The sequence below is a fragment of the Daktulosphaira vitifoliae genome, unplaced genomic scaffold (assembly GCF_025091365.1).
Source record: "Daktulosphaira vitifoliae isolate Bord-2020 unplaced genomic scaffold, ASM2509136v1 Scaffold_3, whole genome shotgun sequence".
NCBI classification, from domain to species: domain Eukaryota; kingdom Metazoa; phylum Arthropoda; class Insecta; order Hemiptera; family Phylloxeridae; genus Daktulosphaira; species Daktulosphaira vitifoliae.
This window is the reverse complement of record NW_026099574.1, coordinates 25908899-25932008: the sequence shown is the minus strand read 5'-3', so window position 1 is coordinate 25932008 and position 23110 is coordinate 25908899. Positions and strand designations below refer to the sequence as shown.

Sequence of the window (23110 nt, the reverse complement as noted above, 5' to 3'; positions counted from 1 at the left end):
ATATATTCAAAAATTAATAAAATAAACAAGTATTTTTACAATATATTCTGCATAGCTATTCCATGCCGAACAAACGGCTTTTGTTATGCAAATATATTATTATTATTTTGAGATCGGTTTTTATGCAACTACATTCAATTTTAGATTTAAAGGGTCGCCGGAGTAAATGTATGATGTATGATTGTACAGACATCTGTTTAGTGTGTATTATTTTCACATTCGACAGCAAAAAAATGTGACTATACAATTTTCAAAAACTTGTAAATTTATTGACTATTGTGAACCATTATTCTTTCAATACAAAACATCTGAGAAATAAAGTTATTTTTTAGTTTCTCACAAGCATATTATTTCAAGAGTTGAAATGTTCACTAGTTTTTAATTTAATTTTAGAAAACAACGAAACAAGAAAATCTTTACAATTAATCTATTTCTATTTATTAACACTTTATATCTATCTAAGAAAACACAATTTCAAAGGCAAATAATGGAAAAAATCGATATTAATTATTTTTGGCTTAAATTTCAATTATCAATAAGCTCGTGTACTAATATAATTACACTATCAGTATAATACCGTTAAAATAAAATAATTAAATTCCAAAATATATTTTATAAATATTTCTTCAAACAAAGAATCATTGCACATCACATTGTTTTGATACATAGTAAACTAGTTAAAATATTTAATACAATACTTATTTTCAATTTATATAACACTAAATAATCAGTAAGAATAATTGTTCTTTATAATATATCAAATGGAACCGACATAATTTCAATTTTTCAAAATTTTATTATATTTAGAAAGTTAGTTAACGTATATCGTATTCCATAAACTTTTTTAAGTCAGTTTTAAGTTCAATTAATGTATCAAAGACAGTATTATAATATATTTGATTTCTCTAGTCATTTTTTTAACAAGTATTCAAAAAAAATTTCATATAGATAAACTAATTTACTGGATTTAAGAAAAATTGCCAAATACCGAAATTATATCGGTTTCTAGTCCTGAAATTAAATAAAGATAACAGTGAACCCTGTTATTGGCGAATAGATAATTTAATAGCTTTACAACCCAAAAGAATACTCATAACTAAAAAAACCTCATCGGTTAGAATTTAGCCCACGAATCATTCTGAGACTAGACTTGCAAATAAAATCCTATGCATTTTGTTTAGCATGAATATATTATTGTTTACGGCTCATTAGCGTTAGCAAAGTGGTTATGCGTGTAATTCCCAAGAATAAGAGCATCATTATTAGATATTATGGGTAAAAAAAAAAGTAATATCAGATTGCAATTCGCACGGCGGACTTCCTGTATGGACATCTGTCGAAAATTACGATAGTGTCTCTATAATGGTGACATAAGTTTTGTCGAGACGGCACGCAGCTGGGCTTATCCACATACATTTTGTATTTATCTTCATTATTCTACTTTTTTTTACACACATCTCCCGGAGAAAGCAGTCTTCTCCCGTTTACAGTATATTTTTTAACTTCTGCTTGACCACGGGATATACTCTTCATGTTATATCGCCGTCATAACCAATGAATTCGCCGGGAGAACCGTCAACCGCATAGTCAGGTTTCCGACACTCGACAGTGTTCTTCTCGCACACACGCAAATTGTCTACAATCGCTCCGCCGTTGCAATTGTCGTTAATCGCAACGTTATCGGATTGAAATACAGATTTTTTTTAGTTTTTAAATCGATTTGGATGTTGTAGGAAATAAATCGTAGTGCAAACAAACCGAAAATATCGAGTGAAATAAGTGAACACTTATCGATCAAGTAAGTGAATATTTTTTTCAAATTTGAATTTTGCTACAGATTACATACAAGTGAAATCTATACTTTAACTTAATTAATAAAAATATACAGAGTTAAAAAAATATTTGGAGGTGAGGTAAACTTTCAAGTATTTTCGTTTATGTTTTTACTTATTATTTTGGATAACAAACACAATTTTAGAGTTTATATACTTTAAAATTAACACAATCGAAAATTATAACATTTTCTTTTCAAATGTTTATGTTTATAACAACCTAGAAGATCGAAAATAGAATTTTACAAACAAAATCATAGAAAAAATAATATTTTAAAATTGTACAATAACTATGCCATTTTCATCAGGTTTGTTTGAAAACAATAACATATTTATTTCATCAGTGCGATCGTAAAAATATTCTGTTGAAACGCGTGACAAAATTAGACAGTTTAAAAAATAATTTGATGTGTATTTATTTGCTGTAAAAAATGTTCACTCAAGTGTGTATGTGAATCATACATGAATTCATGTTTATACATCAATCAGATAGCAAGATCGCTATATTCTTTTATTAGAAAATTTTTAAATGATAGTTGTAAAGTTATTGGACCAAGAAAATGAGATAACTGTTCACAGAAGAATTATTACACTGAAAGCATATATGTATTAATAAAAAATGACACAACTTTTATAAGCTTACAGTAGCGATTATTTGTAACGAATATGTTGTTTTGAGAATCTTACACTTGATCTATAAATATTTAAAATTGGGTTTTAAAACAGTTTTTTTTTGTATTAATAATTACATACAATGTGATTACTTGATATTTAATTGATGTAAAATAAAAAGTAGAAACTACAATCAAGCAATTATAATAACTCTAATAGATTTAAAAAGCTGAAAGCAAAAAAAAGTGAATCAATTTGTATTAATGAAATCCTCTAAACTTTATCGAAATCAAGGTTTAATGGAATATACTAATTTAATGAAATCCAAGCAATGGCGACATGATAAGTAGTGCTCTGAACGAACGACAATTTTGAAATTAGAAATTATATACTAATTAATTAAATTTTACGACACTTTAGTAAACAATTTTCTATTTAATATACATTTAATTAGGAATTCATAACTAATAAATTAGAATTTTCGATTTTTTTTTTATTATCGTTATAATCGTAATAATTTTTTATCGAATGTCTTATAAATTACACAGCAATTACTTTTGGATTAGTGTTTAGAAGAAATTTTTATCAGATAAATAATAATAATCCAGTCTTTACCATTAAAAGGATAATTGAATAATAAAATATATAATCCAGTATTTCAAACCGATGAAGTTTTTATAAGGCTCTCACTTTTTATTTCTTTCTTATGTTCTTTAATGCAAAGAAAAGTTAACGAGGTAGCACATCTTTGAAGATTTGTCATAAAATTAGGAGTGTAACATTAATGATACTTTTTAGTTAGTAAATAAATTTTATGAACTTTTGATGGTTTCCGTAACGATAATGTCTAAAAAGATATTCCCATATAAAAAGTTGAACTTTCATTTAAATATCTAATTATTTACTTTTATTCGTTATTAAAAATATTTATGATTAAAGCGATTTTTAGTTTATAAATCTTCTTATTTTTCATAGCTTTTGTTTCAAACATTTAACAAAACTTGTATTTCTTTATCTTAATTAGAAATTCGAAACAAATGACTAATAGTCCAAAAATTGATTAGATTAAATATAAACGAGGAAGAAAGTGAAATAAAAATAGAAATATGTTATATTTATGACGTGAACAGTTTTAAAAGTTATTTTTCTTTCAAACATTTCAATCGAAAAGTCGAAATAATAAGTAATATAAGCTGTAGAATTAAACTTTTATAATAAATTGACTATTTTTCAAGCAAGCGTTTTTTAAAAACTCGAAGAAAATTTATAAGTTTACCGATCAAACCGAGACATTGAACTATATTAACAAATAGTATGAAGTCATGTTAATTCGATATAGTTTTAGACTTAAATGCCAAAGGCTGCGATGTAGCACTCATTAGCCATATTACATCTGTAATACACCACTGTTGTAAAATATATTACTATTACATTGGTAAATCCGATAGAATTTCAATTGGTATCCGACAATAACAACAATAATAATAATGAAAATATAATAATAACAATAAAATATAATCCAATGTTCGTTCGAATCACGTACTTAATCGAAATGTATTAATAGATACTTAACCGAGCACGTGTATATTGTTCTTATCAAAACATTATTTTTATTCCATTATCGTCTTTTATATTTGTAACTACAAACAATTGATCGCCAGTGGCCAAAAAATCGTAACTTGGGTAATTGTCGCAATCGCGTGGAAATTTAGACCACATTAGTTGTACACTGACCAATTAACATGTGTCCTTATATCATAAAGGTTACACGANGGTAATTGTCGCAATCGCGTGGAAATTTAGACCACATTAGTTGTACACTGACCAATTAACATGTGTCCTTATATCATAAAGGTAACCCCGAATATTGTCTTTCTAGTCACCTCGACAGAAAAAATAATTCTTTAGAGCTAACCTGTCATAATTGCAAAATTATCTTTTGTTTTCTTTCAATACAACAAAATAAAAACATAACTATTATTATTCATTTAAACAATAAAGATTTTCAACACAAAAAAGATGTTCTACCTTGTAAAAATTATCAAAAAATTGTGAATTCCATCAAAATTAAAAACATTAAACTAATATTAGGTTTGAGAAAAAACGATTAGAACTATTTTAAATAAGTTGAAAAATGTCATGAATTTTTAAAAAAAAAAAAAATACTTTTAACCCGAAATGTGTTAGTATAATATTTGGTTCGTTATACATAATTAAAAATATTTCAATCGTGTAATCTTGTCGACTTTAATTAACTTTTGTTTTAATTTAGTTATTACGAATGATTTTTTAATAGAACATCATACTGTGCCATCGTACTCATTAGGGTCAATTAAATTTTGATAACGTGAGATAATTTAGTAAGACGGTATTAAATTTTTGAAATCTGATAAAAATGAAAATTTCCAGTTCCGTATAAATTTCAAGTTTTATTTTTTGCAACCGCACGAAAAAATATTAAAACAATTACTGTTTATGTTCTAGTGCTAGTCATGACAAAATGAGAAGTAAATAGAGACGATTTTAATAATGCAAAATACAGGTTGGGTTACAGTGAACAATTGCTTACCGTGTTTTAATTAAGTATTCTAAACGATCCATCGCAAACATTGTACGGAATTATATGTCCTATTTTTAGGTATGGCATTTCTATTTCATTGTAAAAAGACAATTGCGTAAACTCGGTAGCGTTGATGAAACACCAACGGTCTCTTATTGTCACTACTACCGGATACCAAGTATAATTGCATTCATGTTTGATATAAATGAATTTGCACTAATTGAAATGGAATATAAGTAATATAATAGCAATTTGTCGTTAAAGGTGTATGATGGCCTGATAGTGATGATATTATGGCTCACGCCATGGGGAATAATTGAAAGTGATAATTATGTTGTCTAGAAAAATAAAGAAGTCATTGCTATAACCTCTAACAAAACGGCATCTTAAACAATGATGGTTAAAAAATGAAAAGCTAAATTTTCTTTATTGTGTTGTTGAGTAGATTACAAAATCAATCTACATAATCATTGACGCGATTATGAAACGAATATATTCTTACAAATAAAATGGCAGTTATTTAATTACTATTTTTCAACGTCACGTTAAAAACTGAAAACATTTAATTAAAGTTCTGTTAAAATTTTATCTATTTAATTAAAAGTACTGTTAGTATGGACTTGTTTATGGACTGGTTTATTTACTCATCCAAACATACAAATAAAATTAGTATCTAAAGGTCAACATAGAATACCGAGTATTTTGCTACTTTTTTATTTAAAAAGTTTTTCTACATTTCTCCTATTCATGCACTATTAAGTACCGAATACAATTTTCACGTTTATTCGAAATTTCCTTTGTTAAAATATAAGGTTGGAAAAGACCCGGTATTTGTTTAAATCCAAGACGTCAATGTTATTTAAGGTTTACCCAAAAAATAATAATAATAAAAATAAAAAGCTAAAAACTCGCCGAGTTTTATATCAATATTTGAACGGGTAGTCTTATAGAATTTTTTCTAAATAAAAACGCGGTTTCAATAATAATTATATTTATGGTATGCCATGGCCATATCATAGCGATAATTTTTTATATTGGCAGACAAAAAATTAGCTCAGATTTTTTTATGGGTTTTTGAAAAAATTGTCCGAATTTACTTTTTATTTAATATTAAAACTATATATAAAATATTATTAATTTAAAACTAAAAAATATTAAACTCAAAAACCACAAAAAAAAAACTTAAAAATTGCGGATACGTAGTTTGGAAACAATTTTACTATTATCAACACTAAACACATACCAACACCTCGACCGGAAAAAAAAACCCCTTAGTGACCCCTAGTGACGTTATCAGTAAATAATGTTATCACATTTTTTCAGTTTACACAAGTTTAATAATGAATTTTTCATTAAGCCAAGGTTAATTAAATTGTTCTTATTTTTAAATATTTCTATTGCGTCCCTTATAATAAGTTCGTTGTAATTATTTACGTTTTTATTTAGTTTTATAGTTTTAATGTGGCTTTTTGAGTTAAATTTTTTAAATATAGTTTTAATTTTAAATTAATTAGCCTAAAGAGATCAATTTTTATTATATGGATTTATTTTATTTAATTTCCAAACGAATCAGTTAATGCGTTTGCAATAAAATCGAAGCATTATTCCTAAAAACGGGATTAATTATAAATTTTTTATTAATGAACATTTATTTTACACGCGTTCACGATTTTACTATATTTGTTTATCACATCGGCTTTGTCGTGATAGTTATAATCCTACAGAAAAACCGTGTTATTATAAACATAACAATCGATTGTACACGAGATTAAAAGCTCATCACAGCAATGAGTTTTGCGTTGGAATCTAATAAATGGTTCATTACTAGGCGCCAGTGACCTCGAGCAGTCTTTGTAGAGAAAACTGATATTTTTGAAATAAATTTGCGCAATACGCGATTTTCCTCACATTTGCAACTATTACTGAAATTGGAGAGATCAGAAACATTAACCGGACTGCTGTTGGCTCTCGTCTGGCGAACACATCAGACAACATACACGTCATATAATTATATAACATACGCACCCGACGGTCCTTGGAAAATGCCGTTGTTTCTAAAAAATTACATCGAATGTACCGCCGCTGCAATGTCTGGACTGGTGCGGGAAAAAGACCTTCGCGAGCAGCGGGTGGGTCTTTTGTTTATGTGTTATTATTGTATTACTGCAAATGTGTGTGTGCAAAATCACAAATCGTATTTTACAAAACGTCAAGTCAATGTTGATGAGTGTACTTAGCGCGGCACAGCGGTGTTTTTTGTGTGCACAGTGCGACACGTCTATATAACTTAGTTATATCCTATTTCGCGTGGAGATATATATTTATGGTGCAACTCTATTTTTCACGTTTCCTAAAACTGTCAACAACCGTTGTATATGAAATTATATTGATGTAAATCTTCTCTGGGAAACCAGACGAGTTTCAATTTTCTAGCGGGTAACGACATTATAAGTGAAAATAATCAAAATCGACTTAGTCTAAAATTGACGACAACTACTCGTGTCATTATCCATAGTAGATAAAAGTGTTTACTTACACAGTGTGATACTTGTGACACTAGCCACTCAATATCTCTTAGAATAATAATTTTTTTTACTTTTGTTTGTTACACATGCGTCTTCATCTATTTGTTATAAAAGTTATTTATATTTATCCCTCATACCTTATTAGAATGCCACCTTTATTTATTCAAATAGCAACATATAAATAGCCCCACTCGATTTTTATACCTAGACGGGAGAAGAGCTGCGGCTAAAAAATGTTTAATGATACATATTGTCATATCTACCCCTTATTTCCATAATATATTTTAAAATAGTAATAATTTCAAAAATAATGGATTAAAATCGTTTTCTTCTTCCAGTCATTTTCTTAATTTGATGATATTTTTTATTTTGTAAGCTAGTTAAACAGGTATATTGCCATTATAAAAATAAATTTGGCACTCTTATAAGACACGAGGGATGAACATAAAGAATATTTTATAACAGATAAATAGAGAGATATACATATGCAACTGTAAATAAAACAAATTCCATTTTAAGAAAAATCAAATGTCTAGCATTAAAAGAATCAGCCTGTATACAGAGTGTTGCACTATGTTCTGTCAAATCTTATAATTTTTGATACACTAAATTTTTTTCTTTATAATTTGTAAAAAAATCAAGATAATCATTTTATAGACCATGTTATGAAAAATTATTTGATAATAAAATCTTTTTTTAATGTTTTGTGGTTCAATTTCTAGAACATTTTGATTTTTTTCCAGTTTATTTTATAGTATATTCGTTGGTCTATGCTTATTAGAGAAGGATAAAAATAACATAATATTGAAGTGAGGTATGAAATTTTTTCTATAAAAATTATCCGCTAAAATAGCTATTTTTGCATTTTTTTAAATAAAAGTTAAAAAAAATATATGTATATATTGTTGGAATTTCTACAATTTTCTAATGACTTCTATCGTTATTTTCGTTGAAAATTCGATAAATTCCATAAAAACTAATAGGAATTTAATATGTATACTGAAAAGTAAATAAATATCAAATATATTCATTTAAACCCTTATGAATTATTCCTAATAAATATAATAGTATGAAGATGAAAACTATGAGTTATTTTAAATTGAAAAACGCTATACTATTAGAGAATAAAATAAATCTACCTTAGTAAAAGTACAAAGGCAGTGTTTTGTAACGCTATAAAATAAATGAAATGAACCTTAAACAGGTGCACCAAATGCTTTAGGCGGTTTCTCGATGTTGACGACTTAAATAAACAAACTTACCCGCGATCTTTCGATGTATTTAGAAAACTTTTTTTCAATAAATACTGCCGAATCAGACAAGTCGAAGGTAAACTTTAAATCACTTACTTTAAACCGTTCAATATTTATCATTTGTTAGATTATGAATTATATTGAATTCGATTAAAACCGTTAAATTAGAATACTATTAAGTAAACTTTTTTATATTATACTCGAAAGGTTAATGTACAAACAATTTTGATATCATTTTTTTCAGATTAATAATGAAAATATCCCGTACATTATTAATATCTTTGGTGGCCAGCTTCTTGGTCGTTAAAACAGAGCAGCATTGGAAGGTTCAATATAAATACAAACCATACCAATGGAGTGAAGGATCTTATCCACTCAAGTATACAATTGGTTTCAAAACTCCTCCAGCGTATACGTCCAATGGTGAAAGCACTAGTCTTTACAAGTCAGAGGGTTGTGATCTTCATAAAGCCGTGTTCACGCAAGGTACACATTTACCTCAGGTAATAAACACTATTTTAATAAACATCTATTAATAACTTATGACTTTTATGAATGCACTTTTTAAATTTGTTTTCCGTAGTACATAGTATACAAATCGAAAATTCCCGATCTTAAAGAGTTCACATTATGTCATTGGCACAATATCTTCAACTACACTCATGATCATCCAATATTTTCATATTCATGTAAGTAAAAATCAATGACTGTTACTCTATTAAGAAATAGAATAAAATTCAATTTCTTTACTAACCACTCTGAGTGTTCAAATCAAAATAAATTTCGCTTCGTTATAATATGTAATTCGGTTGGACGTAAATTGACATTTAAATGAATATTGTTAAAGAGAATACATCAGACCAGTAGATCAGAAGTTCCATGGTATACGTATTCAAATAGTAGTAATCAAATTATAGTAGTAATATTTGATCGATGAACACGTAGGTAAATTAAACAGAGGCAAGTTTAAGAGTATTTCTTTAGTAGAACATGAACAAACCACAAAATTATTCTGGCACTGACAGCGATATTAACTAAGGCCCCAAGGCAGATTATATAAACTGAACAAAAGTTTAAGAGCCTCAAAATACACCAAAATATTGTTTGAACAATAGTTTTAAAACGTAGTACTGAATAGGTAGTGATATTTTATATGTTGCGTTATATACAAAGTGGGATAGGCGTTATGGAAAAAATAAAAAAAGTTTCAATTAATAGAACTAAGTAGATATTATTTATTAAACATTTTAATTAATTTCAATAATTAATTGAACATTTTGAACATTTTTCCAGCACCTGGTAAACATAGACTTATCTATTCTTGGATTGAAAACTCACCCGAGAAGACTTACTATAATTTGGCTATTAATGGACACACAATCTACAGAATGAACTATCCAGAAAAACTATTCAAATGGTATCATGTTTGTCAGTCATGGAATGGACACACCGGTGAATGGCAACTTTGGATAAACTCTGAAAGAGTGGGCCGAGGATTTTACAACTTGGTGAGTAACATAAATTAATTGTACGTTTCATATATTTTTTTGCAATCATGGATAAATAGGAATGAAAATACAACTAACGAGATAGGAATTCCTTCTATAGTTCCATTACATTAATATTTCTAAGGTAGCTATGTTAACTTTTGGCGAGCCAACTTGAAGACGGTATATATAAATAATAATAGAACTTAAAAAGTTCACTTTTAATGACTATTATTTAACAGAGGATCCTTTTCTTTGTATTTCTATTCTTACGCTTTTCAAAGTGATGGTTTATACATCAAGTTAAATTGAAAAACTTCTGCAGTCAATTTGTTTAGACAAAATAAGATTATTATACAAAAATGTACAATGAACTAAAAATAAAGTTCATGTTTTAGTTTGGTAGTGTTTTATTCAAATAAATTAAACGTTAAAATTAATTTATTTAACTAAAATAGAGTACGTTTTAAAACCTTTTTTAACATAATAAAGAACGTGAAAACAATAATCGCTTTTAAATAACTATTTTAGTACAATATTTATAACAAATAAGTTAACAAATTAAATGAAAAAAAATGTATACTAGTTATGCTCAGCTACTATTTTATAGTTTTATAAATAAGAAAAATATAAACACGATAATAAAAAGTGTATAAAAATACATTCATACAATACTTAATTTAAAAATTATAATGCGGGATATTTCTTTATTCGGACAAAATACTGATTTAGGACTTTTCCACATTTCATTATTATCAAAAATAAGTGTAAGATAGTATTTCAGTCAAGTGATACAAAAATATTTTAGCTTTATCATAATAAAACTCAAAACTTTTAAAATGAAAAAAGACATACAGAATATATTAATAAATATAAAGTATTTATTTCATAAATAAATATAATTACGATTCACATAAAATATTTATTATTTAGTAAATGCAAGCAATTCTTTAAAAAAAATGATTTAAGGAAATAAAGGTTTTACATTGGTTAATTTAATTGCTTGGCCACTGATCAATTTAAACGTTTCGCTTTTCAAACAGATGGTATCATTTATGTATATAGCATTATTTAAGTAACAAACACAACCACTAAAAGGTTATTATAATTTTTTTTAATATTTAATATAAAAGTAATTTTATATTATGTACATGCATTTGTACATTTAAAACATTAAACAGTAAATTGACATTTAACTCTCTGTAATTTTGTTTGGTAAATTAGTATAAACATTAGTGTTATTGTTACTACTTTTATAAAAAGTCCTTAAAACAAAAATACTCATCTCAACATAACAAATATTCAAAAAATAGTTATGTAAAATTATATGTAGCTATACTCAAAGGGCTTTAAGTAATCCTTAATAAGCTTCTTAAAAAAAAAAAACAAAAATTAACCAGGGACTACAATATTAGTTCAAATGATACATTTTTAACGACTAAAAATATAAAGGTGAATTGCCAAGGTGTTTTCACAAGAAAAACCAATTTTATGACTTTTATTTTTTAATGTCAGGCATAAATATGATTTATAATCTATATATATATATCGAAGCCTCGAGTAAAAATCAAACAATTGAAACCAATATTGAAGAATGGCGAACAAATAAAAAAAAAACTCCCATTGTCGAAACTAAAATTTCTTCTGTAGAGTCTTCGCTAAATAAAATAATAAGACAAAAAATCCATCTGTTCGATTTGAGTTAATATCTTTAACTCATAAATATTTGATGAAATAATGTTTAAATAAAAGTTGTATTCAGGTCGGTGACCTGAAATTTTATACGGAGTGAAATGTTTCATTCTGATTGTTTTTTTAATCAGATAAAACAATATCATAAAATTTTCGACAATAACAGCCGATTGAATATATTTTTAGAACTTAATGTGTAAAATGTGACAATATATTCTGTTTAGAAAATAAAGAATTGTTTCGTTGTTGTGCTTACACTAAAGTTTGTCTAAAAATGTATATAAGAAAAAATGAATGCTATATAAATTTCTATGTCAAACTATTAGTATAAAAAAATTTAATTAGATATATATTTTTAAAATTTTTATCCGAAATTATCATTACAATGAATCTCTTATTAGAAACCGTTCAAACTTATAAATATAACCGCTATTCATAGAAATTAAAAAGAAATAAACGAATGGTGTTCATTAGATTAGTACATTATTTATTCTAAGTATCTATTGGATTATTAGTATGAAACGGAACATTTTTTATCCAGTTTAACGAATTATATTTATCTTTCATGAAATTTATCCTAAAAAATTTGATTTCAAATATTAAAAATTGAATTCTATTAAGTCAACATAAAAATGTTGCTCCAGGAATTTATATTTTAAAAATAACAAAAATTTATAATGAAACAATAAAATTACTGATCTGGTTTCTATAAAAAAAAAAGTTAATGAATTTTACTTCATAAGTGGCCTGACCGATACTTCAGTGACATGATGATGAATTCAGATCTGTTTTCAGAATTCTTATCACATCAATAATTTTGTCGTACTAATGGACAGAAACGGGCTGTTTTTGACTGAAAAACGGTTGACACCTTATGTTTTATTCCTTCTGAAGTTCAATAAAAATGTTATATTTATGTATTTATTATACGTTATAGTATCATTATTTTATAATATACTGATTTAATTGTATTGTTTTTTGTTTTATTGTTCAGATGGTTGGAAAGCTTATCGTTGGTGGAGGTATCGCTATAAGTGGTAGGGAATATTTGGATCATCAGTTAGCTGCGGGTGGCGCAGCTTATGCGGGTGAACTAACGTTACTATCCTTCTACAAAGCAGCACTGACCGCAGGCAAAGCATATAATGACCATAAACATCATCACGTGCATAATTTCCACCACGGATACGATCCGGCAATCGATGAAGCAGATGATGAGGCGGAAGAAGAAACTCCTTCTACCCCTGAACCAACTCTACCTCCTCATTTAGCACATGGCGAAGGATTCATAAACGGTCAACGTGATCATAATTTGCCTGTATCAGAATTAGTAATTAAAGATTTGAATAAGGGTCAGATTGAACAACACCAGAAGTTAAATCTATTCGACGGTGGACTTTATGATTTTTACTCACCATTCAAATCGGACAGTTTTGATGAATTTTATCTGGCAAACGGTTTAGAGAGAAGAAGCGGTGGTAAGTATAAAAGAAACACGACAAGCTTCAGTGGTACACAAAGTCAAGTTATAGTAAAAACGGACGACCAAGAACGGAATAAAAGATGGATACCAATAACCGGAGACCGTAATGGTAGAGTTGGTAGATATTACGAAATTAAACACCGAAAATCTCTTCAATCTAGTAGACTTGAACCCGCCGAATGGGAAGTCAACAAAGTGGCTGAAATATGTAGATCGTGTGTTCCAGATCCGTTTAGCGAAGCCACTATAATATCTTGGGAGAAATCGAAGAAACAATTTTATAACGGAGCCCTTTACACGCCCGCTCAGCCTAAGTGCTATTCTTTCTAAAATCCTCTTGATCATTAATTACTAAGTGAAAAAATAATCTCTATTCTAGCCATCACGAGTCACTTATTTATGTAATGAGTTTTGTACAAATAATATTAAGGAAGCATAGATTGTAATAACATTTTAAATAATTTTAAATCTATCAATAATAATTCAAGTGGCCAATAATAATTTTAGTGTAACTAAAATTTCTGCAAGGATAGTTTTGTTTATAAATGTACAAATTCATATTTTCACAGAAGATAATTTAGTTGCCTATATTGGTAGCCGTAAACGAAAACGCCAATGTTAACACTCAAGATGTTTAAATAATAACATTTTCGTAACCTAACCTATTTAAAAAAAAGCACAGAGTACTTCGGTTAGGCAATCAACCGATAAAGGGAAATTATCACACCATTGGATTTGAGGATTAATAATTATACTCTAATTATTTTATTTTTTTAATTATTTAAAGATTTCATAGATTGTTCGTCTTTTTAGAATTTTTTTTTTAACTATTTATAATGTTTTATTACTTAATTTTATGACTTAGTTAAGTAGATTTTAGGTTAACTAGTATATACAATATTTCTTTGAATTTTGTAAATCGGCCACAAACAACTAAACGCTCAAAATTCTTCGATTAAATTTATATGTGTATATGTTTGTAAATATAGTAGATTATATAGCTGTGATAAAGTTACTGTGTATATATAAATTAAGTATTATTTTAATAACTATTGATATAATTTATGTTATTATTATTATGGTTATTACTGTTTTTTAAAAATACCATTTTTTATAGGCAACTTACATAGCTCAGTCGGAAACGCATGTGTGTTCGAATTTATTGTTCTGGGCTATGTATTTTGCTTTACCGGCCTCTCTGGCACAAGCAATGCTTTTAGAGAGGACGTTGAACATGAATATTAATTTAATAAAAGAAAAACACAAAATAGTTTGGGTTTTTGTCGTTGGATGTTCTTTTTAATTAAATTAAATAGATTTAAAATTTATGTACTAACAAAAACAAGTGTAATTCATTGTAAAATAACAGTAATTGTTTAATTAACTGTTATTATAAAACTTGTTTGTATTGTTAACTTGTTAATGGCAATACATAATATGTATTGTCATAAACTGCTCTTTATATTATAAAAATCTGTTGTAATTTACATACCTATTATTGTATCATGATGACGATGAGCATTTATATTATGTAATATTACCAAATACACAATCATTAAAATTATAATATTTTAAAACAATTGTACAATAGATACTGTGGTACCTTTTCATCTTAAATATGTATGTATATTTCAAACATTACACACACCACTAATGCACACAAGTATCTGGATATACAAATCCCTACCACTTTAGTGTGAATTACCTTATTTCATCTAGAAGTTTTTTTTTAAAACATATAATACTCATGAACTTAGCGCTAGAGAACAGATGCTTTTATCGTGAATATAAATGCGTGAGAAATTACATTACCGCAATACATTAACGTTATAAATTCTTACGACAATTTTTCACTGCCAAAAATAACAAAAATTAGTTAATTAATGCGAATAATTTAAAAAAAACAAGACTATTAATTAATTAATTAACGTCTAAAGAAGATTATATTTATCTTAATATATTCAGTGTTTTTAGAAACGAGAGAAAATAAATTGCTCAAAAACTTCAGGAAATCATAATAACACGCTATAAAGTTTTTATGAAATCCAGCTGAAGTAATAAATACCTTAGTTTTATGTATGTGCTGGTGTTGATATTCAGAGTCAAATTCAGGTTCACTGAAATAGGACTGATCTTGATCCCAAGTGGGTGCTGCTACCGTTAATCCTTGTGGTAAAGAACCTCCCTCGGCAGATTCAAAAAGTCGTAATACCGACCTGTCTCGGATATCATTCAAATGTGACCTATAAAACAACACCAATATGGTTATTCATTTTTATATAACTTATAAAAATAAATAATTCATATATTATCGTTAATGATTAAAAATAAAGTTTATAGTGGAAAATACTATTCAAATACTACCTATGTGTTGGTATGATAAATATTGGGTAAAATGAAATACTAATAAAAATAGCAATAAAATATAATAAAAATTGTATTTAAGAAAAATAAATAAGATTTTCAACCCAAAAACTCAAGAGTCTCAATTGTGGTGAATACAATGCGCGTTCTCATGAGATTTATAGGGAACACCTTACTAAGTAAATAATTAAATTGACGAGGATATAAATATATATATTCTCATAAATGTTTTGCATTACCTGGAATAATTAAAAAAAGGTAAATATACTAAAATGAGTTAATTGGCATATGAGTTTTTTTAATGTAAACTTATTGCAAGTGTTATTTCATTAAAAAATTATTTTGAATTAATTCACCTAGGGAACTGCATTAATTAAAATATGATTCAATGATTTTATATTACATAGTTGGTATTAAATGTGTGCATTTTAAAGTAGATTCTTTAAAGTTGATTTTATATTAATTTTTTGTAAAAATAAATGAAACGTTAAAAGCTTCTACAGTTGTGACGTTTACATTTATTTTATGTTTTAACTTTTAGTATAGTACATTATATAGATTATAATATTTTCGTAACTGCCACAGATGCACGTGCACTTAACTAAATCATGACTAAAAATAAATCAAAACCTGTCATATTCTGTATTTGATTTTTTCTCGCCAAAAATACATCAACTAACATTTAATGTTCTATTATGTTTAAGTTCTCGTTTGTTAGTAACTAATGTGAAGAATATAAAAAAACATAATTATAAAATCATAAAAGTTCGAAAAGAAATTGAAAAAAGTTCAATTCTCTATTAATACTTTTTGTGTTTTTGTTAAATTTGATTTTACTACCAACGAAATTTGATCGTTTTTATATTTTATATTCTAAATATACATGGCCCCAATTACATAACGTCTATTTATACTTGATGGTATTTTTAAAAAAATGTGAATTACGTGAAATATGACAAACGATCAGTAATTATTTCTTTTAATTAAAGTAAGTCTTCTTCTACGTTCAATCTTACTTAGTTAAAGTTCAGTTTATTTTATTTTGACGATCAGTAATCTCATCTTAAACATGAAATAGTAGTGTGAATAAACTTAATTTTTATGCATTGTCACTAATTGCGCGTGAAGAAATAATAAGATTAAAACAAAACAGAGTAATTATTAAATAAAAACAATTTTCATCAAAAATTTGATTTTTTTAATATATTAAATAAATTAAAAATTCTAACAAAGGCTTCATCTAACAAAGCACTTTTAAGTATAATTGAAACATATAACAAACGGGTGTAACAGGTTTTTTCTAGAGTGTATATTATTGAATGCATATTATCTATTCAGACATTAATAAATTTAGGGTATTTATTTTATTCTTTTTTTCTGAACTCTATCAAAAATTAATTTAAAAATCATATATTAAATTTAAAAAATACAATTAAAAATGTTAACCATAGACAGTAAAATATCCATCTTTGTCTAAGCACACTTAATTACTTAAAATTTGACATACCTAAGATCTTCCAACTCATAAAACATATCCTTAGACGAGTCGTGTATGTAGATTTTTACTAAAGCAGAATCCATGTATTCCATTGTTAGCTGTTTCGGAAAGGACCTCACAAATAACGCTTTTACTGTGTCAATGGATGTAATCTCGTTAGGAAGCAGAGCTCGTTTTGTTTCACTTCGGTATTGAAGAAATACTAAGCCTAGAAAAAAAAACCTAAATTATACTAAGCTTCTATTTTAAATTAATGATAATTTGTAAATACTTTTAAGTAAATCATGCAAACTTAAACAACAGTGGTAAATTTCTTTAACAGCCAATACCTATACTTCTTTTAAGAAGAAACATTTCTGAAATGTATTTATTTTTTATATTTTTACACGAATAAAAAGTGATAAAATAATTAATTTTGTTGATAAATTTTTTAAATCATAAAAGAGAGGTATTAAGTAAAAATATGGAGGGTAAAATGGTGATGAACAAGTTACAAAGTAATGAATAGTCTCTTTTGGATGAAAGGAATGTTTGGGTTTCTAAAACTATTGTCTCAGTACAAAAAAAATATATGTTAAATTTTGGAATCCGTTATACCAGACATAAATAAACGAGCTGTACATAAAATGGGTATTATTTAATTTTGAATACACGGTTTTGAAAAATCCCAACCTTTGAACGTTATTTTCTCTTTACTTTATCATATTATAAGGGACAAAAAACTTTAAATAACTTTTATTCATGAGACAACTGATTATCAAAGTAAATAATAAAGACATTTCAGTATACTTATACACTATATAGAGGCTCAGTAAGTAAGGAAATAGATCAATCGTTACAATTGAAATCGACAATGAGAAAAATAAAAAACAGATTCCTTACTTGCTGAACACCTTATATTACACATATAATAAGATTAATTTTTTTAATTAGCACATTTTTAATGAACTTTATTAAAACTTACTTTGCGGCTGCCAATAATTTAAAATTACTCATTAATTATCAAAAAAGCTATTTATTTATTTTTTGTTATATTCAATTAGTCAAATACATCTTTTGAGTAATAAATAAAAAACCATCAATAGCAATAAAAATGTTTTAAAGTGTGTTTATAAATTTATATAGAGTGTTCAGTAAGTAAGGAAAAGGGTTTCTATTATTTTCATAGTTTGTCACAATTTAACTGTTTTCTTAATTTTTGAACACTCTATATAAATTTAAATTAATTACACAAAATATGTCTGTTATCAAATTGACAATGAAATGTGGACATTATTTTGCACGCCTTAAAAAAGCATCATTTCCATATTTAGTAGCAAAGACTCATTTAATAACTAAATGTGTCTTTAAATAATTTTATACTTGAATCATATAACCAGAATAATTTTTTTAACCTTAGCCAGTCGAATCTTCTTAAAATAATAATTATCTTAATAAAATCTTTTTTGGATTTTTCTTTCATATATTTCTTGATTTATCAGTTAATAATTAACTTTTTTATTTATCCCTTATACCTTATGAGGGTGACAACTTCATTTTTTAATGACAACATACAAATTAAACTAACTTCAAAAACAAAAAATGAAATAATTAAGTATTTAATTAATTAAAAAATAAATAAATAATTTAAATAATTAAGTTATTATTATTTTTATATCTAGATTGGAGGAGTGACACAGCCGAGAAATATCTAATGATACATATTGTTGAGCCCCCATGCCCTTACAACCCAACCCAACCAGTCTATATTTTAAAATAGTAATAACTTCCAAAATGAAGAATTGAAATTTTGTTACTGACTAGTCATTTTTTTAATTAGATAATTTTTTATTTTGTAAGATAATTAAATACATATGTTGTTATTTAAAAAATAAAGTTAAGACTCTTATAAGGTATACTAAATTAAAGAGGAATTAATAACTGATAAATCAAAAAATATAAGAAACTTAAAAATTAAACAAAAATAATTTTATTAACATAATCATTACTTTAAGAGAAATTGAATTGCTAGTATTAAAAGAATGAGTGAAGGCTTTACTGTTAACCATTCGATTACTCCTAAAACTATAATTATAATTTAAAAAAGTCAAAATTAATACTTTTTAATTTTACTACTATTATTTTAGGTGTAGTCGAGTGGTTACGGATAAAACATTCCTCTGTATATTACTAGAAAAAAATTAACAGTGTCTTGTAATACCACTTAAATAAAATATTCATTGACAAACACAGGGTAAATTATAACAAAGTGAATCACATGCAATATCTAAAAGACGATGACCCCAATTGTATGATTCATCACAAATATTTATTTGAACATGAAAATAATAATGCAGGTAAGAATGGAGGTATTTTGTGCCTGGATTTAAATGTTGAATGTGAAATTTCAATTTTTTTTTAGCAATAAATAAATTGTAAATAAATAAATAAATAATGAAAAACAACATAGATGAACATAATCTCACCTAAACTTTGACGAGGGTAAGTCACCACCACATTATGAAATTCCATTTCCTCATTCAACACCGGAAAACCTTATAATACATAAATTACCATTGCTCACATTTTTTAAGATGACAATTATTTTGGTAAAAAAAAGAGTATGATAATGCGTTTTATTACACGGTAATGATAGGAACTTAATTAATATTTGTTAGATTTATAATGGTTGTGACAACTGTATTTAAATACACATTTCAACTGTTTTAAATAACAGGATTATTTAATATTAAAGTAAAAATCAATATATCAAATTTGAATTCAAGAAATTAAAAATATTCATTGTTATATGACATAAACCAAAATTCGTTAATTATTTCTCTAAATCATGATATTGAGATAAAAACTTATCTCTCAATGTAAATTACTTCTGAATATTTCAACAGAAAATATTTAATACAATAATTTTACTTGCACTACTTATGAATGTACAATAATGTACATATTAAATAATACAACCCATGTAGCTAACATTTTAGTACAAAAAAAAATATATTGTTTACAATCATTTATTTTTAAATTCGTAAAAATTTTATGATTTAGTAGATACATGAGTAAACCGCTTTACAAGAAATTTATAATTATTACATTAGTATTAATTGTATTTTCATATAGACTGTATTTTAATAGTACTAAACAAGGAAATTCATCATTAATATTTAGTAGTATAGTGAAACATTTTAGAAGTCAAAAGATAGTTTATATGATATATATGGAAGGGTAAAATCGAAAAAGTTTGTTGGCAATCTTAAATATTTAACCAAACCATTTAAACGAAAGTCTTTAAATTTAACGATGTCCAGTATTTATTCTAGTCACTAAAATTAACACATGTATTTGAAAAGTAATAAAGCTACAGTTCATAGTAAAGTTATGATTTACGAGTTTCCAAAATATTCCTATCTTTCTGATGTTTTAATGTTTAATAAAAGAAAATGAACCTAAAATGTGAAAATAAATTACACTTCCTAACACAAATCATATTTCACTAAAAATATTTTCTAAATAATACATATTTTAAATAATTTTAACGAATTATTAAAATTAAAATAGAAGCTTTAAATGACTTTTATGAAAAACTTATTAAACTGAATAATATAATAAAATAATGTAATTGATATTACAAATGATAACTCTAAAGTACTCTAGTCTCTTGATTATTATATTGCATAAATTATATGTAATACCTTTTAAATCATCTCATAAAACTTGGAAAAAAATTGTTTTTAATTATTTGTAATTAATTTGAATTTAGTGGATTATTTTAATTGTATATAAATAATAAAAATCAAGAATTTCAATTATCCTAACCTAAAGGTCGTTCCAATGTTTTTGAAGGAGTTCTGACCACTGGTAATGAGCTCCTCTGTTTGTTACCTCTTCTGAATCCAGTAGAACTAGTTTCTACCTCAGACATAATACCAGGATCATCATCAAACAGCATTCCCGTTGTTGGAGGATATGCTCCTCTAGATGCAGGTGACTGTAATAAAACCGTAAAAAATATTAAAATAGTTCCTTTTTTAAGTTTTTAATTTATTTTATATTAAAAATAGAATTTTCAAACAGACTTTTATTTTTTACACGCTTATTATATATGCTTAACAAAATAAAAATTTATCATAATTTAAATTTTATAGAGTGACCTTAATTTTTGATATTAAATGTTTGGTATAGTGAAAATATATTTTAGCCGATAGCAATTAACAAGAAAAAGGGTACCAAAATGCAACTAATATTCTTGCAATAATTTTACTTATTTAATATTTAATTTTTATTTCAAGTATATATATTTATACATTATGTATATTTTTTTATACTATTATAAAATAAAACTTTTACTACATTATAACTAAGAGTAACCATATTATTGTAATACTGATGAATTAACCAAATCAAACAAATAAAATTAATGTTCTGGGGGCCTATTTCTGAATTGTCCGTTCGACAAACGTATACGTTCGTTAAACGGATTCTATTGTAATGTTAGGTATACGGTCAACATTTTATTGTACAATGTTGAACGTTAAAGTTCAATAAACGTTTTCAATTTATTGTAATAATATAAATAAATATTTTGAATTTTAAAGTTATACAACTTCATGATTTTTAATTTTAAAATATTTATTTTTAATCGATATATTACTTTGTAATATCAATAATTCATTATTAATAAATATATATTTACAAATGATTAATTTAATTCACTTAATATAAATTTAAAAAAATGCACTGCATTTTTTAATTAAAAAAATTGTCATAATTATATAAATGATTTAGTTATTGAAATTTAAAAAAACAAAATACACTTTTAATTAAATAAATGAATGGTTTTAAACAATAATACTAAAAATAAAGTGCTTCATATATTTTATTATATAATCTAATTAAATTTATTTGTTTATCTTTTTATTAATTAAAATAATGATTAAAAATAAATTTATTGTATTATGTTATATATAAATAAAGATTTTTTATATTTATTTTCTATACTTTTATTTATTCTTAATTATTTTTATAAATAAATAAATAATTTATGTAAATAATAAATGTTATCAATAGTTTTTTTTTTATATCTTCTTAACATTTATTTATATCTTCTTCTTCTTCTTCCTCGCCTTAATCCCAACTACTTAGGGTCGGCCACCCTAATCTAAATTTCCACTTGACACGATCTCCCACATAATCTACGCTCTCACATTATCTTGAAAATAGAATGCAAACATGTATCTTATATCGTATTTTATGAATGAATTTAATGGATGCATTTTTAAATGCATTTTATATTTGATAAATGAATATTTTATGTGCTATAAATAAATATTTTTATAAGTATATAATATACATATATATATATATTCAGTCGGTATTTAAAATTTGGGGAGCTAAAGAAAAATCGGTGGCCGTAACCCCTCTATTTCCGAGTATACCTACTTCAATGAATTAATGAATAGTTTAATTAATTAAATGCTGTCTAAATTTAAAACTATATTTTAGGTGAATATGTTTACCAAAAGGTAAGTATATGGGTCAAACCTTTCTATTATTCTAAACGGTCGCCCGTTCGATATTTCATATGTTCCTATCGCCAACGTACGTGTTCATGAACAACGATTGCTATATAAACCTATTCTAAATCTTAACGTATATATTCGTGAACGGACGATTTAAAAAAAGGCCCCTTGATGATCATCAATCATTGGTATTTTACTTTACTTACTTTTTTTCGTTGCATTTTTGTTCCCATCTTAAAAGCAGCGTAAACCGCGAAAAAAATGATTAGCAATATATCGATAAGCAATTAA

At 25.9% G+C, this 23110-nt stretch overlaps 2 protein-coding genes across 23 annotated transcripts in view; one reads left to right on the top strand and one right to left on the bottom strand.

Moving 5' to 3' along the window:
* Positions 1-23110, bottom strand: part of LOC126902897 (coiled-coil domain-containing protein AGAP005037) — a 104261-nt gene that overhangs the window by 34343 nt on the left and 46808 nt on the right. For 20 of the 22 annotated variants that reach the window (XR_007703368.1, XM_050680585.1, XM_050680590.1 and 17 more), the window contains 5 exons: positions 23026-23052; positions 21117-21288; positions 19772-19840; positions 17316-17514; positions 15510-15687 (listed from right to left, as the gene is read on the bottom strand). Coding sequence is in view for 21 of the 22 variants with exons in the window: in XM_050680585.1 (XP_050536542.1) it covers positions 15510-15687; positions 17316-17514; positions 19772-19840; positions 21117-21288; positions 23026-23052 (645 nt within the window). In the remaining variant the exon portion in view is untranslated. The remainder of the gene's footprint in view (positions 1-15509; positions 15688-17315; positions 17515-19771; positions 19841-21116; positions 21289-23025; positions 23053-23110) is intronic. The other 2 variants (XM_050680591.1, XM_050680588.1) reach the window with 2 other exon arrangements.
* Positions 1545-15017, top strand: LOC126902899 (uncharacterized). The gene is made up of 5 exons (XM_050680608.1): positions 1545-1798; positions 9027-9285; positions 9366-9471; positions 10076-10290; positions 12956-15017. The coding sequence occupies exons 2-5, from the start codon at positions 9034-9036 to the stop codon at positions 13772-13774; spliced, it is 1392 nt and encodes a 463-aa protein (XP_050536565.1). The 5' UTR covers positions 1545-1798; positions 9027-9033; the 3' UTR covers positions 13775-15017.